Source organism: Apis florea, unplaced genomic scaffold (genome assembly GCF_048593485.1).
Source record: "Apis florea isolate Af1SG1 unplaced genomic scaffold, ASM4859348v1 contig_37_pilon, whole genome shotgun sequence".
NCBI classification, from domain to species: Eukaryota; Metazoa; Arthropoda; class Insecta; order Hymenoptera; family Apidae; genus Apis; species Apis florea.
Window position 1 is genome coordinate 2895748 of NW_028256861.1, and position 24605 is coordinate 2920352.

The 24605-nt window shown below is 22.7% G+C and overlaps 6 protein-coding genes across 9 annotated transcripts; 3 read left to right on the forward strand and 3 right to left on the reverse strand.

Annotated features, from left to right (window-relative positions):
* On the reverse strand, positions 1-1896 carry Tcs4 (Threonyl-carbamoyl synthesis 4). Of its 2 annotated transcripts, XM_086916134.1 has the most exons (6): positions 1453-1896; positions 1112-1370; positions 886-1014; positions 449-805; positions 318-371; positions 1-244 (listed from the first exon to the last, which is right to left on the reverse strand). In XM_086916134.1, exons 1-6 carry the CDS (start codon positions 1665-1667, stop codon positions 230-232), a joined length of 1029 nt encoding a protein of 342 aa, XP_086772260.1. In that variant the 5' UTR covers positions 1668-1896; the 3' UTR covers positions 1-229. The 2 variants fall into 2 exon arrangements, with proteins under 2 accessions (XP_086772260.1, XP_012350743.3); XM_012495289.3 differs by having other exon boundaries at positions 1-371.
* A 195-nt stretch (positions 1897-2091) lies between these two features.
* LOC100863637 (uncharacterized) lies at positions 2092-12056 on the forward strand. The gene is made up of 11 exons (XM_003691237.4): positions 2092-2180; positions 2936-3035; positions 5535-6106; positions 6224-7092; positions 7207-7376; positions 7464-7637; positions 7721-8029; positions 8098-8251; positions 8485-8618; positions 9360-9971; positions 10910-12056. Exons 1-11 carry the CDS (start codon positions 2170-2172, stop codon positions 11072-11074), a joined length of 3270 nt encoding a protein of 1089 aa, XP_003691285.3. The 5' UTR covers positions 2092-2169; the 3' UTR covers positions 11075-12056.
* Dbp80 (putative ATP-dependent RNA helicase Dbp80) lies at positions 11665-15541 on the forward strand. 2 transcript variants are annotated; one of them, XM_003691107.4, is made up of 8 exons: positions 11665-12647; positions 12891-13111; positions 13189-13281; positions 13361-13578; positions 13660-13837; positions 14005-14242; positions 14366-14528; positions 14673-15541. In XM_003691107.4, exons 1-8 carry the CDS (start codon positions 12585-12587, stop codon positions 14924-14926), a joined length of 1428 nt encoding a protein of 475 aa, XP_003691155.1. In that variant the 5' UTR covers positions 11665-12584; the 3' UTR covers positions 14927-15541. The 2 variants fall into 2 exon arrangements, with proteins under 2 accessions (XP_003691155.1, XP_012350803.1); XM_012495349.3 differs by having other exon boundaries at positions 12457-12647; positions 12891-13115.
* Positions 15542-15890: 349 nt separating this feature from the next.
* LOC100863756 (Heat shock protein 60A) lies at positions 15891-19840 on the reverse strand. Its single transcript, XM_003691238.3, has 4 exons — positions 19446-19840; positions 18238-18649; positions 17234-18124; positions 15891-17055 (listed from the first exon to the last, which is right to left on the reverse strand). The coding sequence occupies exons 2-4, from the start codon at positions 18647-18649 to the stop codon at positions 16646-16648; spliced, it is 1713 nt and encodes a 570-aa protein (XP_003691286.1). The 5' UTR covers positions 19446-19840; the 3' UTR covers positions 15891-16645.
* On the forward strand, positions 19825-22195 carry LOC100868196 (10 kDa heat shock protein, mitochondrial). Its single transcript, XM_012495356.2, has 3 exons — positions 19825-20888; positions 21560-21727; positions 21833-22195. Exons 1-3 carry the CDS (start codon positions 20886-20888, stop codon positions 21974-21976), a joined length of 315 nt encoding a protein of 104 aa, XP_012350810.1. The 5' UTR covers positions 19825-20885; the 3' UTR covers positions 21977-22195.
* Positions 22196-22295: 100 nt separating this feature from the next.
* Sas10 (UTP3 small subunit processome component Sas10) lies at positions 22296-24598 on the reverse strand. 2 transcript variants are annotated; one of them, XM_012495350.3, is made up of 4 exons: positions 24098-24598; positions 23323-23930; positions 22564-23234; positions 22296-22487 (listed from the first exon to the last, which is right to left on the reverse strand). In XM_012495350.3, exons 1-4 carry the CDS (start codon positions 24112-24114, stop codon positions 22398-22400), a joined length of 1386 nt encoding a protein of 461 aa, XP_012350804.2. In that variant the 5' UTR covers positions 24115-24598; the 3' UTR covers positions 22296-22397. The 2 variants fall into 2 exon arrangements, with proteins under 2 accessions (XP_012350804.2, XP_086772255.1); XM_086916129.1 differs by having other exon boundaries at positions 24223-24501.
* Between the last annotated feature and the right edge of the window lie 7 nt (positions 24599-24605).

Below are 24605 nucleotides of genomic sequence, written 5' to 3' on the forward strand. Positions count from 1 at the left end.
TTTGTAGATTATATCATTAAGTATATTTCAATATAACAATAAGTATATTTCATATTATTTTTTTAAATAATTTAAAAAAGTTTTTTCTTTATTTTTATCCATTTACATTTTAAATTTGCTTCTTCTACTTTTTTAGTCCAATTTTCTCCAAGTATGGCTACTTTTTGTATTTCAATTTTTTCAATTTCATTTATATCTCTAATAACATCTATATCTTGAATCCATTTTTCTACTCCATTCCATGCTATCATTATTCCATTATCAGTACATAATTTAGAAGGAGTTCTTATAAAAGTATAACCTAATTCTGTACTCACAATATTCAATGCTTTAGCTAGAAAATTATTACATGCAACTCCTCCTGAAATGACCTATTAAATAAAAAAAAAAAAAATATACATTAAATTAAAACTGAAAATTATATTAATATTTTTAATTTTTAGCATACCAATGTGCGTTTATTTTCAGGAAATAATGACATTTTATTAATAAATTCCATTGCTCTTTGTGTTCTATGACAAATGTGTGTTACTAAAGCTAATTGAAATGCTGCACAAAAATTATATACATCAGGAATTATCATATCTGCAACTATATTATATTTTTCTTCTTCTAATTTAATGTACTTATTACAAAGATTTATATATCCAGAAAAACTAAAATTACAATTTCGAAATTGTGTCATTATAGATGGAAAAAAAAACTGATTAATATTTGAAGCTTTACTTGCTGCAATTTCTATAGCTTGGCCTCCATTTAATGTACTAAATTCTGGAATATTTTTTAATTTTAATCTTCGTGCAACCTATAAATATATATTTGATATATAAAAAATAATATATAATTAAAAATAGAGATTATGTTTAATTATGTTATGTACTTTACCTTTTCAAAAATATCACCAGGTGCATTATTTATACTAGTACCAAGTAAATAAAATTTATTTACATTTTCAACAATTGTTAATAAACAGTGGCCTCCGGAAACTAATAAAGCAAGATATGGAAAATCAATCTATAATATAAAAATTATGTCATTTTTCTTGTTAACTTTTTTTTAGTAAAATATTTAGATTTTATATAATTTTTTATAATTGTATTGTATTTCATACCTTTTTATTTATTCTTACTGTTAAAGCATGAGCTTCCATATGATGTATTGGTATAAATGGTTTTTTTCCAATTTTTGCTAAATATTTCCCAAATTGTGTTCCAATATTAAGTGACATAGGAAGACCAGGTTTTACAGTTGTAGCTATTGCATCAATATCTTTTATTCTTAGATTTGCAGTTCTCAATGCATTTTCACAACTTTTTGTAATATTATTTACATGCAATGATCTTGCAATTGTAGGAATTATTCCTCCAAAACTAAAATATATAAAAGTTATCAAATTATATATAATTTTATTACACATTATATAAGAAACTATTAATAATAATTTTAAATTACTTCAAATGAGTTAAATATTGAGAATTAATTGATTCGCCTAAAATATTTCCATTGCTATCAATAATTCCAAAAGCTGTATCATCACAACTAGATTCTATTCCTAAAATTATAGGTTTATTGTGTAATTTTCTTATTAACTTTAAATTATATTTATGTAAATGTAATAATATATCACTATTTATAAAATGAAAGAATAGGCTCATATTGTAAATCATTTTTTTTTTTAAATTGAATCTAAATATTCTTATTTATTTATATTATATTAATTTATATAATATAATTCAATATACATATATGCATATATATTAAATATTGATATAGATTTATTTATATACTATAAATTGAAGTATATTACAAATTTAAGCATTATATATATTTATACTTGTGTAAATTCAAACATAAATATACAAATTAATATAACATCTATATTCGATTAATATTAATAATTTAATTAATAATTTAATTAATAATATTAATATTTTATTTAATATGTTTTATTTTATATTTATATATTATTTTATAGTACATTCAAAATTACTATAACAAAAATAACACATGTTATATTTGTTATGATATTACATTCAATTCGAGATTTCGATATAAGATTAATATATCGAAATTAAATCGATGTGACCTACGCAACGCTCACTACACTACATATCTCGTAGCCATCACAGATTGCTGACTTTCACTCAAGTGCAAGAAAGTGAATATACAATGTCGGAACAGTAAGAATTTTTCTTTTTTTTATTATAAAGAACGAATATTTTAGTAAATTTTTAGAATTTAATTTAATTTTTGAATATATATATAAATTTAGTATCATTATTTTTCGGTCATATCAGTTTTGGTTTGAGGTTAGAATTATTATTACTGTTAATAGTGACGTACTTATACTGTATTTTCTTCATCATCCATCTTTTTCCTGAATTATTTATTTATTATTTTTACAATTAATAAAATTTTTGAAATATAATACTTGTATTGGCAATGTATAAAATGAAGTTTAATTTAATTCTGAAAATATCTATTTTTATTGTATATATGGTTATTTTAATAAACATTATTTTGATTACTCTTTCGTGTATTTCATTCTTTTTCATAAGTATTATAAATTTTTTTATTAATACAAATTTATTGTCTTTACATATTGATTAAACATAATTTAAAAATATTTATATATTATATTGGAAACAATAAATTTTAATATAATAAAGTAGTATAGTATTGTAATTTATCCAATTTGATTTTGTTTATAATGTGTGTGTTATAATAGATCAAAATAAATATAAAATTAAAATAATTTTTATTATATAATAATATTTAAAAATTGCTAATTTTATATTATATATTAATATTTATATGAATAATTTAAATTTGTATTAGTTTTGTATTATTAATTTATTATAAAAAAATTGACTAATAATATAATTGTAACTTTGATTATTTATAATATATTTTTTATAATTATTTGTTATTTTAGTGATGATACATTGTTGGATGAAGATCTCGGAGATGATGAATATGATCTAGGCAATGATGAAGAAGAGGCTCTTTTAGCAGATGACTATGAATTGGAGAGGGTGAGCATATTGCTGGACCATTATTTTGTTGTTAAATGAAAATTAGTTCACCATTATGTATCATCATATAATATAATATTCAAATTTAATATCAAATATTTAAAAAATTTTAATTTCAGTTAAAAAAAATATGAAATTTTTTGATTCATTTTTGTTATAACATAATACTTCTGATCAAGATATTATCATTAATTAAAATGAATTTGAGAATTGTAAACTATAAATTATTGACTATTACTACTATGAATTTTCTAATCATTTTCCTAAACTTTATGAAAAGTAATTCATATATACGCGTGCGTGCGTACAATACATTATAAATATATTAATTTGTTTTTGTAACAGATTATATACTTTCTATGTATTCTATAAATAATATATTTCAGCAAGCAAGAACTTAGTTCTTTCTTACTTACTTTGTGTATTATAATTAAGATAAAGAAATTTAAAATTGTAACTTAATGTTACATATTCTTGATTGTGTAATAGAATTGTTTTAGGCACAAAATATTATTTGCTAATGTATAGAATCACTTTATATATGTGATGTTTATTAAAGCGATCTATTTAAATAACCAAAATAATAATAACCAAAATCAATTACATATATTACTAAACAAAGATATATTTTGATTAAAAAATTTGAAACTTTTAGAAATTAATAAATATTTTACAAAATTGTAAGCGTAAATATGATATGCTTATTATAAGAAATTGTATTCAAAGTTTAAAGTAAATGCGTGAAAATTATTAAACATTTTTGCATAAGCAAAAATTTTGTAATAAATAATACAGACATTGCATATTATTTGCTAGCTTATATAATTTTCTGTGAAATTTTTCAGTTTTATGATAATATGCAAAAAATTGTGAACAAAGGAAAAATTGTGAAAACTGTGAGGAAAAAAAGAACATGTTTAATAAAACATAATTTACACAGGGAAAATGAAAGATAATCTATTGATATTTATTCTTCATGTTCATTATATATATAATATAGTTTAATATAGTTACAAACAATTTCTATCCTTTGTATTATTTTTTTTTGTATTTTATTTATTATTTAAAATTTAATAAATAATTTTATTAAATTTTAGACCATTATGAAAAATTTTTATGTATTAATATTTCCTAATTTGTTATGTTATTTATATTTATTATATTTCCTTTTCCCTGTTTGTTAAACAATTATTAGATACTGTAAGCAGCATTAATGTTAATAATTAAAATAATTGAAGCAGTAATATTATACAAATCTGTCAATGTGCCAGTAATGTGTTTGTAGTTTTTCTATAAATTACTATTTAAAGTATTATTGAGTTTTGTAATATATAATGTATATATTTAAATATTACTACAAATTACAGACATATAGAGAATGTTTTAATGAAAGTTTTTTTTTTATATAATAAAATAATTATAAATTATAATACATACATATTTTTATAAATTTCTTGAAATTATATTTAAAATTTCAATTTCATATGATAATAGTAATTAATTTTTTATTTAGAAAGAAAATTATATGTAAATTTCTTAAAAAATAAAATATAATTATATAATTATTGTTTTATAATATATATTAAAAATTAAAAACAATATTCTCTAAATATATTTCAATATTCCGAATTTCTTTTTCTTAATGAAGTTTGCATGATGTTAATTTCATTAAAACATTCATTTGTTATGTTAAAAAAAAAAAAATGTCAAATTTGATCGTCATGATAAATGATATTGTAAGAAGGTAATGTTATTCGTTTTTCTGAATAATCGTAACACTATCACATTTTCTTTTGATACTACATATCAATTCGTATAGTATTTAAAGTCATGTATCTATTTTCATTTTCATAAAAAAAAACAGTAGCATGAAATATTTAAAAAATTAAAAAATTCAAACTTAAAAAAATATCTAATATAATTTATGAAAAATAAGATTAAAAAATAAATTATATACTATATACATGTATATATATCTTATATGATATTATATGATATATATATATATATATATATATGCACATGTTATGTAAAATAATGCATAATGAAAATATAATTGAATTATAATACATCATGCTGCTGTAGTCTGGAATTGTAACATATTGCGTATTGCGAGATATCAGATATATCGTTTCATTTGTTTAGAAAATAATATTTTACTGTTCTAATTGATTGTTTGTTATAATATTTGCATGAATATAACAATGAAATTTATCGAGATATTTGCGATTAAATTTTGCCGTATAAATTTTATTATTAGTGATTACTAATAATTAAGAAAATTCATAAGAAGAAAGATAAATTGATAGAAATAAAAAAAAAAAAAAAACTATTTTGCGAAACAAAATCTATATATTATGCGATATCTTCGTTTTAATTATGAAAGAATAACTTTTTACGTATTGATAAAAATACAATTAATTAAGAGTAGATTGTAACAACTACGGCTAAATATTATATTTTCATTACAAATATTTGGCAATTTAATTCCCTGAGCAGCAGAATAGCTATAAGGGAGAAGAGGAAACAGATGATGTACTGGACTTAGGAGTAACCGACGCACTCGACGACTTAGATGGTGAAGATGAAAACATAGAATTTAGTAGAAGCAAAACTGATAGAAGAAACGATAATGATTATTATGACGATGGAGACCAACTAGAGGTTCAGTCAAAATATTACGAACAAGAGAAAATTAATGAATATAAAAGCGAGCAAACGCGACAACACGATGAACGTAATTCTGCAATCGATAGTATTAATATGTCGAGTAATATTGAAAAGGGAGATCTACGAGAGAAGCTACAAAAAAATGCAAAGATTTATTCTGGAAATGGACAAGGATTGGAAGACGATGAATGCGAAGAAGCTAAAGAAAGAAGAAACAGGTTTCAAAATGAGAGAACTACTGTTTCTTCAAAAATGAATAATCATATACCAGATACCTTAGAAAATGTGGTAACATCTGAACCATCCAAGTTAGCGTCTAGAGGCCGTGGAAGAGGTCGAAGTACAAGAGGAAGTCGCGGAGGAAGATTTAATGTACAAAATTCGGGAAATTTTAATCCAAGGTACGCGCAATTCTTGCAATTTTCGAGATACATAATGATTATATAGTGATATTAATTAGAATATTGCAACATTTATTAGAAAGTGTAGTTAATCATTTTTAAAACATAATTTATCAGGTTTGGTAATGCACGCAATGCAAATTTCGATAATCAACCACCACCGACGTGCAGACCACCTTTGCTTGAGACACGACCACCCTTTCTTCTCGGAGTACCAAACAATATGCAAAATCAACAAATTATTTATCAACAACAAAATTCTCAAGTACAACCTTTTCAACATTATTCTCCGAATGGTTCGCTCCAAGGTCCATCGCATTTTGTAGATAATAGACCGCAATTCAATCCTAACCAATTTCAAAGTCAAGTAGGTCCTAGAATAATTGGACCAAGATTAGATTATGGATCTCGAGCAGGTTTACCAGGATCGTTACAAGGACCACCTTACAACCATCCATCGAATCAACCACCGTATGTTCAAATTCAACCAGCACCAAGTGCAGCTACAACACCTTTTCAAAGTTCAGCTACTCTTATGCAAGATAATCAAACACGGCTTATACAAAACAATCAAGCTCCATTGTTGCAAGGAAATACCGGATCACTCCTTGGAAATCTCAGTTCAGTGGTATCTGGAACTTCAGCACCATTGTTACAGAGTAACCAACCATTACCTATGCAAGGATTTCCACGACAAGCTTCTTCTCAGGGGCCACTTATCAATCATCCTAATGTCAATCAAATACCAAATCAATCGCTCTTCGAGAATAGACCACCTTTTCAAGAAGCAGCTCAATTTGAAAACCGACCTGTTTATGATTCGAGGTCCGGCTATTCCGATCAAGTACCTACTAGTCAATTTAATACTAATACGTTACCTGTACCACAACAATCCACTTCCAATGTACCCAATGTACCTTTACCTCCAGGGCACAAGATTTTAATCAATCCTCACTTTCGAGGAGCCGTTCAGTCAACGAATGATGGTAAGTTTTATTAATAATTGTTAGTTTTCGTTAAATTTTATCGATTAAATATATAATTTTATATATTGATTTCTTCATTTTATTGATACTTTTTTAAATTTAATATGCAAATAGCAAGACTTGCATGGGATTCCACTCAACAACAAACTCCCAATTTGTCATCTCAAATTCCTACTGGTCAGTTTTCACAACCCGTTATTCCTTATCAAAGTCAAAGTTCATATAATCAAACTCAACAAGGACCTCCACATTATCAACAAAATTATCAACAAAATAAGAGTGATGTATGTATTATATGTAAAAGCATAATATTGTTAAATGTATAATTTCATTAAATATTGGATGAACAATAATTATGAAACTTATCGTAGGATCCCTATGCATACTTTTCTGATGTATGGCAAGAAAATAAGTCACAAAAGAATCAAACTGGAACTCCAAATAAACAGTATCCTTTAGAAAATAATTATCTACGAGATGGTAATTATGAATCCAGTTTAAAATATAAATCAGATCAGTGGGATCAGAAAAATAATTATTCACAGGTTAGTAATATATAAATTATTAATTTTAATTATCTTAATAATAAAAAAAATTATTAAGTTTTTGAGAAAGACATTCATCTTAGGATCACAGAGGAGTTCATCAAAATTATCGCGATAGAGATTTATCATCAAAAACCAGAAATGATCACGTTTCGAAAAATAGAACTTGCTCAACCACATATCGCGAAAATTATGATCAAAATCATGTACAAAAGTCTAATAATAGACCAGTGAATACTTCAATAAGAAGTAGATTACCGCAGAAAAGAGTTTCCGATTCTATAGATAGACCTTTACGTGATTTGAGCCCAAAACGAATAAAACTTAGTAATAGAAATCTTCAAGAAGTGCGAACTGTAGATACTTTAAACAATACGAATAATGATAAAAAGGTATAAATTCAAATTTTATTTTTTCTTAATTAATATGTTATATATTTCTTTAAAACAAATCTTTTTAGGACGAAGAAAATGATCCAGAAATGCAAGAATATAGAAAAAAAATGGAGGAACAAAAGCGGCTTAGAGAAAAAATCCTGCGTGAAAAGGAAAATCGACGAAAAATGGCTGCAATGGAGAAACAAAATGATGAATCTAAAAACGAAAGTAATACATGTATGTATGATGAAATATCAACAATTTGATAAATTGTTTATTTTGACAAAATTATTTTAAATAAATCTTCAATAATTAAAAATATTAAAATAAATAAATAAGTTTAACAAAATTCATATATACACATTCTGTGTATTCTATACGTGTTGAATTACAATTAGTTCAATAAAATCAATAATAATGATTTAAGGATTATTTATTTATGTACATAATTAATATAATTTACTTTTTAGTAAATGAAAATGCACAAGATACAAAACCTGTATCAGCACTTCTGGGAGTAGTAAAAGATACTTCTATGATCAAAGGACATACTAATGTTGGAAGAGGACGAATAACTCGTCCTATCAATACACAATCTACAGAGGTACATGATTAAACATGTTGTACTTTTTTAATTGTACATAGAATGAGAAATGAATATAATTTTTTTTTAAATATATATTTTTTAGTTAGTATGATTAACAAATTTGATTTCTTCTTATATTTTATAAGCAATTTATGCTTAATGCACAAAATATATAAATTGCATAAATATATTTATATCTGAATATAGAATTTTAATTATTTATATTATTAAAATGATATTCATATATATTTTAAATATATTATATATAAAAATCAATTGTTGCAATAACTATCAAGTTAACAATTTTCTTTATTCATTAAGATATAGTGATATATACTTTTTAATTATTCATGAAAAGTATCGTTTTTAATTACCATCATTTAAATAATAATTTATATGTTTTAAATGAAAAAAATATATACATATATGTCTATGAGACTTTCTGTATATTTTTTATTCATATTTCAATAAAATGTATTTTTAAATACTTTTTGTTCTTTTTAATTTCCTTCAAATTTTTGTTATTTCTTATTAAAATCTTTCTATACTAAAAATATTTTATTATATTGTTAAATACAATTTTTAAAATAAAATATTAATCTTATTAAACAATTTTTTATTTTAATTATTAATTTATTCAAATGTTAATCAGTATTAAAATATTAATGTTTTTCTTTACTTATTTTTTTATGAATTATGATGGATTAAAAAACTGTAAAATATATAACTTAAATTATATAATAATTATTTTTTTTATAGGTTCCCGAGAAGCCATCGTGTGTACGAATTGTTAGAACAATACAAACTATACAATCCAATGATTCTATAGATTCTACAAAAGACAGTAATTCTGGACATATAATTAATCAAGTAAATGAACATACAAAAGTATTAAATTCTCAATCTGGAACTCGAAGAATCGTAATTCAAAAACCGTTATCAAATACGCAGAAGGTTGCCACAACTATACAAAAAACGATATCGAATTTGCAGAAAGGTCAACTACTGATGCAAAACAAAATAGTTAATACTCAATGTTCAACTCAAAGAATTGGCCAAACTCAAACTGATGTATTAAGAAAAATGGCTATTGCTGGACAAAAAGTTGGTAGTTCACAGAGAATTGTTAGGCAAAAATCACCAGGAAATCTCCAGAAAACTGTGATTAATATACAAGAAGTAACAAATACTAATGCACAAAAGGTTGTCGTTAATACTCAAAGTAACCAAAGAGTTGTACTTCAAAAAACACCAATACAACAAAAAAAATTACCAGAAATAAAGACGAATACTGTGAAAGTAGAAAATTTAGCAGCAAGTACATCTGAAGCACAAATTAGACGTATGTGTCAAGGCATTGGAACAATTGAGGTGACTATCTTTGCATAAAAATGTTTAAAACTCTAATTTTTGTTGCAAATTTTGAAAGCTTTTTTTCAGTTATTTTATTTTTATAAATTATAAATTTAATATTTTTCGTTTTTTGATAATAATATACAACATAAGTTTTTTAGCATGTTTTTTTTTTTATTTGTTTTAATTATTCAATAATTACTTTCGTAATTATATAAAATTATTAAAATTACATGATTTTAGTTAATATTTATGATTATTAATGAATCCTGAATTATATTTCTATTGATAACAATATTGCTTATAATTTTTTTTCTTGAGGAAATCATTTTGTAATGATACAATTGTTCAAAATTTTGTATTGATTCATATTTTCTAATACATGCGCTTTTTTTATTGTACACATTTATTTTGTTTAATATAAATAATATGAATAGCAAATTCATATTGATGTAATTTAAAGTTTTATTATCCCAACATCATTTTGTATTTATTTAATAGTTAATAATACATATCGCAATAAAATAAAAATAATTATTTTCATTTAATAATAATCATTGTGTTTTCCTTATTATATAAGTACAGTTAATATTATATAATAATTAATTCTATTTTGAAAAATACCTTCAATAATCTGAAAGTTAAAAAATTATATTTATAAATAAACATAATTATATAAATATATTTATAAATTAAAATTATATAAATATAGTAAAAAGATACAGAATTTATACATTATTATATTTTAATACATTATTTGATATTTTCTATATAGTATAAATTATTTATATGAATATAATTTATATATTTAAAAAATATTTATTTTAAATGTTATTGCTTGATTTATTATCATGTTTTTAATAAATATTTGTAAAAAATATAATCATACTTGACTTTTTTTAAAAATGTTTATCTTGATTTAATAATTATCTGTTTATATTTTATTCATGTTATAGAGCATACAAATGGGTGAGCGCAGCGCAACGATTGTGTTTAAGACGCAGTCTGCTGCTATGGTGTTTCACAAGAAATACCAGCGTAAAATGCTAGACCTTTCGCTGATAACTGTTCGCCTTGTACCGCAATCGAACGGAACTAAGACCACGACTACACAGTTGTGAAAGTTTCTTAACAGAAATATTAATCACATCTAATTTAGCGTATTTCGATAAAAAAAGGAAGAAAAATATATAGTATGTTCATGTTCGTGATTAAAAGTAACGACATTTTATTTTACTAAAGCAGCCTATATATGAATACATGCATTTCAAATTTTACACATAATTTTCATTTAAAATATATATTATCTAAGAAGTAGCAAAAAATATTTTTGGCTGCAAATAAACTGTATTATATGCCTTTATAAACAAAGGTAGATAAACTTAACAGTTTAATTTGTATATATGTCAAATGAAATGTATATTTCGTATAAAAATACACATAATAGTATCTAATAATATATTGTGCATTTAAATACTATCATTTACTACACAGTATATATGCTAAGTTGGTAAATTTGTAATTTTAAATGCAGGAACATACATGTGTCATTATATAAAATATAAATTACATTTACAATGTATGGTATTTTAAATTAAGACTATTTAAAATAATATATCTACCAAAGACTATCTTATGGTAATATTATTACACTAATACCTATGTATACATAAAATTAAAGGTAAATTAGATTACTTTACAATTATAATATATTATATATTTGTTTAAATTATACATACATCAGATATTTTTAATTATAAAGAATTAATAATTACATCATATTTTTTATATTTAACATAATCTATATTAAATTATTTTTTTCAATTTTACTATAAATATTATTAATTCATTTATTAGTATGAAATTTCAATGTAATGTGCTTTTTTCAATATTTAATTTTAAAAAATAAATATTGTTAAGTAGAAGATATTCATTATTTGATATACTGAAAAAAATAAAATAAAATTATAAATAAATCATATAAAGTTATTTTATATAATTTTTAAAATAAACGAAGTATATAACTTCTTAAATTTTAAGTAAAATATATATTGAACAATAAATTCATGAAGAATTATAAATATATAAGTGTTTTTAAAAATATATTATTCTTTTTTTTAATAGTAATGATTAAATTAAAACTATAACAATAACTAAAAAAGTTATCTTCTTTATTAGTAAGAGTATTATATTCATATACAATTAAAATTAAATGAAAACTAATTTTACACAATATGTTTAATTTTTGTTATATGTTTAATTTTTTTGTTATTTTTATTTAAGATTTAGATTTATTCATTTCTACGATTAAAAAAATTATTTTTAATTAAAGGTTCAATAATTACTAGATTAAAAACTTTTCAAACTTTTTATTTAATGACTTTTTCGAAGTTATTAATTAACAATTAAAATAATGAGAGATTTGAGACTTTTAGAATACTAATTTTTCATTTTTTATAAATATAGCAATTTTAATTTCATTTTTAAAAAATATTTATATCTTAGTTATTGTTTATGCCGTACCGTGACGCTACATTAGTTAGAGCATCACGACGACTAAGTGTGTCATTTTAGTATTCTAATTAAAATTAAAATTAATTTCTTAATTATTGCGAATGTATCGATGTTAATATGGCTTCGACTGAACTTGACTGGGGTAAATACGTAGATGAGCAAGAAAAATTATCAGCGAAGGTAATGTTCTTGTCATATGTATATATCACCGGCTTAACCTCATTTTCGTTTGTTCATTATTGTTTATTATTTTTTTTTAATATTTTATTTTTTAATTTTTTAATTATTTTAATTATATTTATTCAATAATTAAATCATATTAAATCTATATAGAATAATAATTTTAAGTCTTTTTTATAATAAAATATTTTTGTTATCTTTACTTTCTTTATTATACTAATGACATATTATAATGATTATTAGGTTTCCAATTTAAATATAGATAAAGAGCTTAAAGAAAATACAACAAATACAGATTCCAAAGATGATGATGTAGCGGATGAACAAATATCACCTGCAGAAAAATCATTACTCCAAAAAATTATACGTAGAGGTTTAGTAGAAACAACAAAAGATATAGAAATTCAAAGAAAAGATCCATCATCACCTTTATATAGTGTCAAATCCTTTGATGCTCTTCATCTGTTGGTATTTTTAATTATTATTTTTTTTATCTTGTAATAATTTTAAAAAAGATTATATATTATAATATATATTATAGTAAACCAGCTTTGTTAAAAGGAGTATATGCAATGGGATTTAATGCACCATCAAAAATTCAAGAAACTGCATTACCTACTTTATTAGCTGATCCGTAAGTTTTTTAATATAAAAATATTCAATAAATGCTATATTAATATTATAATATAAAGTTCCTAATAATTTGTTTATAGACCTCAAAATATGATTGCTCAGTCACAATCTGGAACTGGAAAAACAGCAGCATTTGTATTAGCAATGCTCAGTAGAGTAGATACTACCAAAAATTATCCTCAAGTACTTTGTTTATCACCAACTTATGAATTAGCTATACAAACAGGAGAAGTAGCAGCAAAAATGTCTGCATTTTGTAATGAAATAAAAATAAAATATGCTGTAAGAGGAGAAGAAAGTAATATATAGTAAAAATAATTATCACATATATCTATTCTTTTTGAATAAAAATTTATTTAAATATTTTTCATTATTTCAGTAAGTCGAGGAACAAAAGTTACAGAACATATTATCATTGGAACACCAGGAAAAGTTTTAGATTGGGCTTTTAAATTTAAATTCTTCAGTCTAAGTAAAATATCAGTTTTTGTTTTAGATGAAGCTGATGTAATGATTGCGACACAAGGTCATCAAGATCAGTGTATTCGTATTCATAAGTAATTATTTTAATGAAGAAATATACAAAATAATTTTAACTATATATATAATTAAAATTATTTTTAACTATATATATATATATATATATATATATATATATATATATATATAATATTTTTCTTTATTTTATATATTTGAATTTTTCATTTAAATGCATTGTTTACAGACAACTTCCACGTACATGTCAAATGATGTTTTTCTCTGCAACTTATGAGCCAGAAGTAATGAAATTTGCAGAAATTATAGTCAATAATCCTTTGATAATAAGATTATTGAAAGAAGAAGAAACTTTAGATAATATTAAACAATATTATGTCAAATGCAAGGATTTAGATGAAAAATATGCAGCTATCACTAATATATATGGTGTAATTACAATAGGACAAGCAATTATTTTTTGTCATGTATGATATCTTTAAATTTGAAAATTAATGAATACATTACTTTTATTTTAAAATTAAATAAAACAATATTAATATTAATAAAATAAATATTAATTTTAAATAGTATTTTATATTTGTACATAGACTAGAAAGACAGCTAATTGGTTAGCTGAAAAAATGACAAAAGATGGTCACGCAGTAGCTGTTTTATCCGGGGAATTGACAGTCGAACAAAGAATTTCAGTATTGGATCGCTTTAGAGCTGGTCTTGAGAAAGTTCTTATCACGACCAATGTTTTAGCTAGAGGTATTCAATTCTTAATTTTTATTTTTTATCTTTTAATTTAAGGCTTTTATTTTGTGTTTATTTGTTATATATATAAAGATAAGAAAATAACTTAAGTATAATTATAAATTTATTTAAAAATTTAACAGTTTAAATATATTGCAGGTATTGATGTAGAACAAGTAACAATAGTAGTCAATTTTGATTTACCAATGGACCAAAATCGACAAGCAGATTGTGAAACTTATTTACATAGAATTGGTCGAGCTGGACGTTTTGGTAAATCTGGGATTGCTATTAATTTAGTAGATTCATCGCATGCAATGCAAATATGTAAAGATATAGAAAAACATTTTGCAAAAAAAATAAAATATCTTGATACAGAAGATGCAGATGAAATAGAAAAAATAGGAGTTTAAGTTAATATATAGGAATTACAATTATGCTTTTTATCAAATACGCCTAGATATACTGTAATATCTCCTGAAAGAATAGATATTTGTATTGTCAGCATAGATTTTTTTGTATTTCTTTTCCAATAGCACATATTACCAAGAAATATGTTTACTTTTTCTTTTTACAATGGTTGTATAGAATTTTTTACTATCGAATTAAAATATGGCGATTGGATCAGGAATATATACAGAATTTAAATAAAGAAATATTTTTATATGTTATACAACAAACAACTGTTTGGCGCAAAAAAATATTGTGTCCTTGTCTCTTTACCATTATAAATTACTTCATTGACTTTTTATATAAAAAATAAATCATTTTTTTTGTATTTTTTCAATTTTAATAATCACATGATTTATTGGATATTGATTATTAATGTTAAGAAATATTACATACAACGATAATGTGGTAATATTATCACGTTTATATAAGTACAAATAATATAAACAAAAATAGTTAATCATTGATTATTAATTAACTATTAATTATTGCCCATATATCAAAATGAACAAATTGTAATTGTGGTAAAAAAACTTTTTTTTGTAAATGAATTATAAAATAAAAATATTTTAACACAATTTCTTTGAAAATAATTGTTGTGAAAAATATGTATAAGTATTCTGCAGATATATGGCGAAGTAAGTGAACAAAATATTTTCAATGTCGTTACTAAAATATTGTTTTCAATTAATTTACAAAATATTACAGCAATTTTTATAATATCTTATTAGTAATTACATAAATAATTACTTGAATAGAACTATAAATAACTATTTCTTATTGTAATAAAATTTAATTTAATTAACAAATATTTTTATTTTTTGGGTTAAATATTTTTTTATACATAAAACTTCATTTTTCAAATTTTTGAATAAAAATAAAATAAAAATGTAGGAAATAATTTTTCTTTAAAGAACAACAATAATATATATTTTAAAGATACATTTATTAAGACTAAAAAATGGAAATAAATCATAACATTTAAAAAAAGGTATGAAGTAATTTGTGTGTTTATCCTATTGTAATACATATGTTTGTACATTTGCATCATTATTTATTTATTTCTTTATTTATTAAATATTTCTCAAAGGATATTATTATTTAGATTATATTAGACCTTTATAGTCGCAAACAAATATTTTTTATTTGATTTGATTAAGTAAAAGAATACGAGTATTTGTTAACAATTTTAATTATAGAAATAAAAGAATAGCTTTCTATAAATACAAAATTATTTAGACATGTTGATCAAATTTTTAAACATATTTTTATAATTCATCATTAATTCAAAACTTCTTAAATTTTATTATTTTTAGATGCAGTAATATTATTTGTTTGCACATTTGTTATTACATTTTGTATAACAATATATAAACTGTCAATATAAATGTTTTTTCCGGAAAGGAATGAATTTTTGTTATGGCATGTATATAGTAAAACAATAATGCTTAGAATGCGAAACAAACATAAATGACTCGAGAACAAATATCACAACGGTATGTGAAGAACTTGTTTTCACCTTATTCTTTAGTTTAAAGTACGGTAGTTTCCTAAGCATTTAACATTCGATCGATATATCATATTTATGTATTTGCAATTACAATCGCAATTTATAAAAAAGTAATGAATATTGCGATCAAACTGCGATGTAAAATTCAGTCTTTGTATGGGATTTCATTTAATTACATACCCATACCTCCCATACCACCCATACCACCCATTCCACCCATACCACCACCACCCATTGGCATTTGAGGTTCTTCTTTAGGCAATTCAGCAACTACCGCTTCAGCAGTAGTGAGCAGAGATGCAACGCCCGCAGCATCAGTAAGTGCCGTACGTACTACTTTCGTTGGATCAATAATACCTTTTTCGATCATGTCAACATATTCATCATTTAAAGCATCATAACCAAGATTACCATCACTAACTTTTGCTACCACTAAACTAGCATCCACGCCTGCATTTTGAGCAATCTGCAAACATGGCATGCGCAATGCATTTGCCACTATCTTTATTCCAGTTTCTTGATCATTATTTGATGCTTTTAAATTTCGAAGAGCTGGAATACATCTTAAAAGAGCAGTACCGCCTATAAAATAAAAATATTAAAAATAATTATGATAATTTATTTTTATTTAATCATTGATTTATATAGGATTATTTTTTCTCAATATAATAAATTAAACATATTTTATACATAATTATATTCTTATAATTGTGCTTTCATTTTAAAATTTTATAAAAAAATTTTGAAAATAAATATTTACCTCCAGGAACAATTCCTTCTTCAACAGCTGCTCTGGTTGCATTAAGAGCATCATGAACACGATCTTTTTTTTCATTAACTTCAACTTCACTACTTCCACCAACTCTGAGAACTGCAACTCCTGATGCTAACCTTGCTAAACGTTCTTGTAATTTTTCTTTTTCATAATCAGAAGTTGTATTTACAATCTGATCTCTAATTACATCTGCTCTATGATCAATATCACTTTTTTTTCCTTTGCCCTTAAGAAAAAGTGTATCGTCTTTCGTAATTACAACTTCTCCTACTTCGCCCAAATCACATAATTGTACATTCTCTAATTTAACAAGATTTGCATCATCACCAAATACAATTCCTCCAGTCAAAATTGCCATATCTTGAAGTGTTGCTTTTCTATTATCCCCAAAACCAGGAGCTTTGACTGCAGCCACTTGTAAGCCAATTTTTAATCTATTAACTACAAGTGTTGACAAAGCTTCACCATCAATGTCTTCTGCTATAATAACAAGTGGTTTTCGTTGAGAATTCGCTAATTCCAATGCGGGAATTATAGATTGTACAGATGATATTTTTTTCTCGCTGAAAAGCAGAAGTGCATCTTGAAATTCAACTTTTGCTCCTTTACTAGAATTTATAAAGTAAGGAGATATATAGCCTCTGTCAAATTTCATTCCTTCTATAACTTCCAATTCATCATGTAACGTTTTACCATCTTTTACAGTAATTACACCTTCTTTTCCGACTTTTTTCATAGCATCAGAAATAAGATTACCAATTGCTTTATCTCCATTAGCTGAAATAGTTGCTACTTGTGCAATTTCTTCAGGAGTTGTTACTGGTTTACTTAAGGCTTTTAATTCATCTTTAACTTTATCAACAGCTAACATAACACCTGTAATATATCCATTATTATAATAAATATTATTTTACCTTAAGAAAAATTAAGAAAATATTTTAAAAAATTTAACAATATTATATAATAAATTAAATTTTATTTCTATTTACCTCTTCTTATTTCTACAGGATTGGCACCTTTACTTATTTTTTCAAAACCTTCTTTAGCAATGGCTCTTGCCAAAACTGTAGCTGTAGTTGTACCATCTCCTGCCTCTTCATTCGTATTATTTGCTACATCTTGTACTAATTTTGCTCCAATATTCTGAAATTTATCTTTTAATTCAACTCCTTTGGCAACTGTAACACCATCTTTAGTAATTTTCGGACTACCCCAACTTTGTTCTAAGATAACATTACGTCCTTTTGGACCCATTGTTACTGCAACTGCATCTGCTAAAATATCAACACCTTGCAACATAAGTGCTCTAACTTCTGCACCAAAACGTACATCTTTAGCATATGAACGAGTTTGTAATTGGCGCAAGGCTGCACTTCGCAATACGGTTGGTAATCTGTGCATCTAAAATATTAAAAATAATAATACAGTTGATTTAGAATATTTTCGTTTTAAAAAAATATATATAAACATATTATAAATATGGAACATAGTAAAAATTATTTTTTAAATTTTAATAATAAAATTCATTATTATTATTAAATAATTAATTAAATTAAATAATTTAATTTTTAATAAATAAGTTTATTTTTCATTATTTTCAAAGATTAACAATGATTAACGATCTTTTAACATAAACGTGGTTATGTAAACTACCGCGTGGTCAAGGAAGAAATTGAATGATATAGATTTACTTCTAAAAAATTTATAATCCAAGAAATTTTTTACGAAAATTTTTACATAATACAAAATATATGATTTCTTTTTCATTTAATTTTTTCCCATATTATTTTAATTTAGTATTCAATTTAATTAATCGAACCGGCTTATTTAAGAAAAAAAAAGTGAAGCAAAAAAAGAATCAAGATATTATTACATTAAAAGAATATGAGTAACTCACATAGTTTAGAATAATTAAGGAAAATTTATCAGAATGTATGAATATTCTTTTGCTTTTTTATTTCGTAACTTTGGTTATGGTTTTAAACATTTTTAAAAAATTTAAATTCATTGAAATGACAAATATAAAAAAAATTATTCCAAAACAGAACCTATTAATACATAATAATTATAGAAATAAAATATACAATAAATATAAGAAAAATAAATTTTAATAGATTTAGCCGGTTAATATTATTAAAGAATTAATATTTATTTTATATATAAAGAAACAAATCAAGATTATCATAAAAACATTTACCTTTGACTAATGAAGGAGAAAAAGCCGTTGATTAGAGATTGTAGTTACAAAAGTAATTGAAAATCGCCACAGCGTGACCGCACGTTGTCTCGCTAGTAGAATGAAATATGTAAGAGAGCTTACGATACACATGGGAAATACTCCCCTCCCTTTCCTTTCTATCTTAACCTAACCTTTGTATTTATCATTAAAAAAATGTTTTAAAATTGTCAATAAATTTAATTGAAATAAAATACAAATAAAATAAAAATCTTATAATTATTCTTATTCTTTCTTTTAACAATATTTAATTCTTTATCTCATATTCATATATCATTTTCTTAGTGTGGGATTATGTTCTAGAATGTACGAGAATATGTGATGCAATCATCCTGTATTCGCCAATCATGTTCGTCGATATACCGGTAACATGTTCTTTATTGTAATGATTCTCAATCTCTAAATTAAAATTAGTTTATAAATGATTTTTTAACAATTTCAAATATAATTATAATATTAATATATAATAGTAATAATAATAATAATAATAAGAAGAAAAATGTATTAATTTTATTAAAAACTGTTAAGAATTATTTTCTTCTGATGAAATACTTTTATTTTTAATACTTATTTAAAAATATTGAATTTTTAAATCATTTTTCATATTATTATCAATATGTTTTGAAGTAAATAATTTGATAAATGTAATCTTTATTATTTTAACTTTATTTCATTTTAAAAATATCAAATGATAAAAAATATTTCAATCTATAAAATATTTATTATATGATGAAAATGAATATTTTTAATATATAACCTATTATAGAATCATATAAAAAATTATCTTTATCAAAATATCCTTATCAATATTTTAATTTATATTTTTATGTTTACATGCAAATTAAAAGAAAATATTTTATTCAATAATTTTTTATGATAAATAATATTTATTCGTTACCAATCATTTTATCAATATATAACATAATTTAGATGATAAGTAAAATGTTAGTGATAAATGTAGCAAAATTAAGAATAATAAATTGTTACTTTAATATTATTATATTATAATAAAAAATAAACATATGAAAATAAAGTTGAATTTTAGAACTCATTTTTTTAAAAAAATTATTTAATGTATTGTATCGTTATATTTTTTATCTTGTAAAATTTTGTTAAAGTATTTAACTAAAATGATTATAATATTATTTTATGCGTTTAATAGTATTTTAGTGACATTTTTAATAAATTTTACATCATATATGAATAAATAAAAATATATATAACATAATTATATAACGAATCTTGCTCTTGCTCGAATACGAAATCAATAAACACGTGGTGGGGCACATTCGGAATCTTCGAGAAGAACAAGAAAGATTGTTCGCTTTCAGTATATAGGTTGCACAACGTGCACAAGTACACGTTCTCTGTGGATTATTGAAGTTTATAATTTTAGAAACTATGGTAAGAAAATAAAAATTATATTTTATATTATTTAAAATTTTTCATGTAAAATAATAAATCAATTTTATAATTTTTAAAACATTTTTATGAATATAACCTCTAAATTATTAGATAAATAAATATATTTTCTATTAATTATCTTTTGATTTTTAAAGTATATAATTAATAAATCAAAAATCATGTATAATACTTTTGTCATTCGTTGTTTTTTTGTTTAATATAGTAATTTCAGTAATTTCTCACTACAAATTTTGCCGCATGGCCGGTATTGGTTTTTTTCCTCCTTCTTTTTTTTTTGTTATTAAGAAAAGAAAAACAAATGACTATAAAACAGATAATAAAACAAAAATAAATACATATAATAATAATTTCTATTCTGTGCTTGTGATTCAACACATCGCAAATTTAATAGTAAAATTAATTATAAATAAGAAATTAATTTCTGTGATTTTATATATATTGTATTTTCATTATTTATTTTCATTTATAAGTATCAAATATATATTTTATAAAAACTAACCTTTTTTTTTTTTAATTTTAAATATTACAAAAAATTTTGTGAAATTGCGCCATGTATGATCTTAAAGTAATTAATTTGATTTATTTATTATAAATGTACATTGATAAAAATTGTTAAATATTATGATTATATATTAATATTTTTATAATAGGCTGCAACTAATGCCATTAAGAGACTTATACCTCTCTTCGATAGAGTTCTTGTGCAAAGAGCTGAAGCTATAACAAAAACAAAAGGTGGTATTGTTTTACCAGAAAAAGCTCAAGCAAAAGTATTGCAAGGAACTGTTGTAGCAATTGGACCTGGACAAAGAAATGATGTATGTTAAAAATATGTAATATTTATAATAATATGATTTAATCACGAATTAAAAAAAAAATATTGATATCTATTTTTAATAAGATTATTTGATATTTAATTTCAGAAAGGTGAACACATTCCTTTAAGTATCAAAGTTGGTGATATTGTATTATTACCAGAATATGGTGGAACTAAGGTAGAATTTGAAGATAATAAAGAATTTCATTTATTCCGTGAGTCAGATATACTGGCAAAATTAGAAGTTTAAGTTTCTATTAAATTTATGTTTGCAATTGTTCAAATACTATAAAATATTTTATAAGAAATATGTAAACAATGAAACAGTAAAATGTAAGTTAATTTCATGCAAACTTTAATGTTCATAATTATATCATACAATGCTATTATGTATCTACTATTCTATGTGTCATGATTTCATAGTTATAAAAAAAAAGAAAAAATAAATGTTCATTGTGTTTATATATTACTTTTTGTTTAAATAATATTTCTTCTATCTTTTTATTTTGACATTTCATATAAATAAAAAAAGAATTCATATTAATGTATTAAGTAAATTTATACTTGTATTTTGTACATAAATAAATATATTATTTTAATATAAGACATACAGAAAATAAAGATAATTCTACAATTTTTAATGTAAAACAATTTTAATGCAAATTTATTTTTTACTTCAATTTGATACTTTTTTTTACACTAGCTTTAATACCCGATATTTCCCCAGCATAACGAGTAACTTCTTTTCTCACTTCTCTTATCTATAAAATAAAATAAAAATAATTTTTTAATTATTATTAGAATAATTATTTTTCACTATTTTAAATATATACATACCGCTCCTTTTCTACGAATTTTGGCCTTACGATATTTATTTCTGTGTTTTACTCTGGGATTACGTTGTTCTTTTTTACGATGTGGTGTTAAACCTTTATTTTTTGCTATTTGATATGTAATTGCTCTTTTTCCTTCATCATTAATTATAGTATTTAATGTATCAATATTTTCTATTTTATTTTCTTCTCTATCCTGTAAATTTATTTTTTCATTTGTATATTTATTTTCTATTTCAAAATCAGATTCAGATTCTAACGAAGATATATTTTTATCTTCATTTATAAATTTTTCTATATGATTTGTTTTTTCATTGATATGATTTATTTTTTGTTCATTGATGCTCATTTTATTGTTATCTAATATGTTATACAATATTTTTTCTTCTTTTTTAGTTTTTAATATTTCCTGTACTTCTTGAATTAAATTTCCTTGCTCAGATTCAAGTTGATTTAATAATTGACGATATTGTGCTAAACGTTTTATAACTGGATGAGTACTAATAGGTAATCTTTTTGCTTTAAGCATCAAGTAGAAAGATATATTGATACAATAATTTAACAAAAGATGATATTTTATCCTTATTAAAGAAACAGCAGGGCAATTAGGCATTATACCATTTTTAACCAATTTTAAAAATGGTGCTAATAAATCTTTTGCTTCAGTCATATAATCTAAATCATAAAATATATATTGAAAATATTTATATTTTAAATTGTATCTTATTTAAAAATAATTTATAAATTTTTTTTATTATAATACCTTTAAAATCATTTACAAGAACCATAAATTCAGGACTTTCTTTTTGCATTATTGCTTGCTTTTGTCTTTTACTAAGTTTACTGAGATCAGATTTTATAAATTGTTCTGCATTCTCGTATATTTTTTGATTATCATTTTTTGTTGTCTGTATAATATCCAATCCAAAATCCACATCATCCAACTGTTCTGCCAATCTTTTTTGAATATTTTTAGCCTCTTCTTCTTCCATTTCTGCTTCAACTAAATCTTTCTGATTGGCAGTGGCATAATCAGGATCTACATAATCTGTAGAATAATAATCTTTTTTCTTTTTTCCCCAAGCTTTTTCATTTGGTAGATCAAAATCTTCTCGTAATCCTTCAATATCAGATTCCATAGAATCTGTTTGTATTTCATTTTCAGTATCATCTTGATCTTGTTCATTTTCTTCATGTAATCCATATACTTCGTAATCACTATCATAACTTTCTGAAGATTGTCTTTCTCGTATCTTTCTAAGTAAATTGCGTTCATTTTCAGAATATTCTTCTTCAGAATTTGTGATATCATTTATATCTATATTTTCCAAATTGTCTGTTTCTCTATTCATTTCTGTTACTTTTGTTTTACTGAAAAAAGTACATATACATTATATATTATTAATAACAAAAAAAAAACATTTTAAACATTATAAATAAATGAAATAATTTACTTAATATTTTCAAAAATCTATATTTTATTTTATTATATTTTATACTAAATTAGTATTTTATTCAAGATTTAATTCTTATTTTACCTTTTTTTATTTTTCATATTAAAATTTATATATAATATATATATATATATAATAAAAAAATTATAATCAAAAGTATTTCAGAATTATACAACACGTGATTGTGTATTTTACTGTATAAAACTTACAAAACTTTGTTTAAAAATTTAATTTATTTTGTAAAACAGATTTTTTTCACAAATAATAAAAAACAATACGTATTTATTATTTTTAGAAAATTATAATTTTATTAGAAGCACTTTTTCTTGTTACTCGAATAAAATTTAATAATTTTTTGAAGACACAAGAATATGAATATATTTTCAAGAAATTTTCTACTGTAATTTCTCTTGATCTTGATGTAATTTTTTAACCAATAATTATAATATTATTTGATTTGAATCATTATATTTTATTCATTTATTTATATTAGTGTTTAGTTTTTTGATTGGTGATTTATTTTATTATAAATTTTCGAGTCAAAATCTTCACACAAGTCTTTAGCGTAAAAAGTCCCTATATGATATATTTT

Excerpts from the sequence above, each read along its gene's own strand:
- Dbp80 (XM_003691107.4), top strand. The coding sequence starts at position 12,585 with ATGGCTTCGACTGAACTTGACTGGGGTAAATACGTAGATGAGCAAGAA. Across the intron at positions 13,282-13,360 it reads CCTACTTTATTAGCTGATCC|ACCTCAAAATATGATTGCTC; the intron begins GTAAGTTTTTTA and ends ATTTGTTTATAG. Across the intron at positions 13,579-13,659 it reads TGCTGTAAGAGGAGAAGAAA|TAAGTCGAGGAACAAAAGTT; the intron begins GTAATATATAGT and ends TCATTATTTCAG.
- LOC100863637 (XM_003691237.4), top strand. Across the intron at positions 7,377-7,463 it reads ATCAACAAAATAAGAGTGAT|GATCCCTATGCATACTTTTC; the intron begins GTATGTATTATA and ends AACTTATCGTAG. Across the intron at positions 8,030-8,097 it reads ATACGAATAATGATAAAAAG|GACGAAGAAAATGATCCAGA; the intron begins GTATAAATTCAA and ends AAATCTTTTTAG.
- LOC100868196 (XM_012495356.2), top strand. Across the intron at positions 21,728-21,832 it reads GACCTGGACAAAGAAATGAT|AAAGGTGAACACATTCCTTT; the intron begins GTATGTTAAAAA and ends ATTTAATTTCAG.
- LOC100863756 (XM_003691238.3), bottom strand. The coding sequence starts at position 18,649 with ATGCACAGATTACCAACCGTATTGCGAAGTGCAGCCTTGCGCCAATTA. Across the intron at positions 18,125-18,237 it reads TCCTGTAGAAATAAGAAGAG|GTGTTATGTTAGCTGTTGAT; the intron begins GTAAATAGAAAT and ends GATATATTACAG. Across the intron at positions 17,056-17,233 it reads AGAAGGAATTGTTCCTGGAG|GCGGTACTGCTCTTTTAAGA; the intron begins GTAAATATTTAT and ends TTTATTTTATAG.
- Tcs4 (XM_012495289.3), bottom strand. The coding sequence starts at position 1,667 with ATGATTTACAATATGAGCCTATTCTTTCATTTTATAAATAGTGATATA. Across the intron at positions 1,015-1,111 it reads CAGTAAGAATAAATAAAAAG|ATTGATTTTCCATATCTTGC; the intron begins GTATGAAATACA and ends TTTATATTATAG. Across the intron at positions 372-448 it reads CTGAAAATAAACGCACATTG|GTCATTTCAGGAGGAGTTGC; the intron begins GTATGCTAAAAA and ends TTTATTTAATAG.
- Sas10 (XM_012495350.3), bottom strand. Across the intron at positions 23,235-23,322 it reads TCTTGTAAATGATTTTAAAG|ATTATATGACTGAAGCAAAA; the intron begins GTATTATAATAA and ends TTTATGATTTAG. Across the intron at positions 22,488-22,563 it reads AAATTCGTAGAAAAGGAGCG|ATAAGAGAAGTGAGAAAAGA; the intron begins GTATGTATATAT and ends TTTATTTTATAG.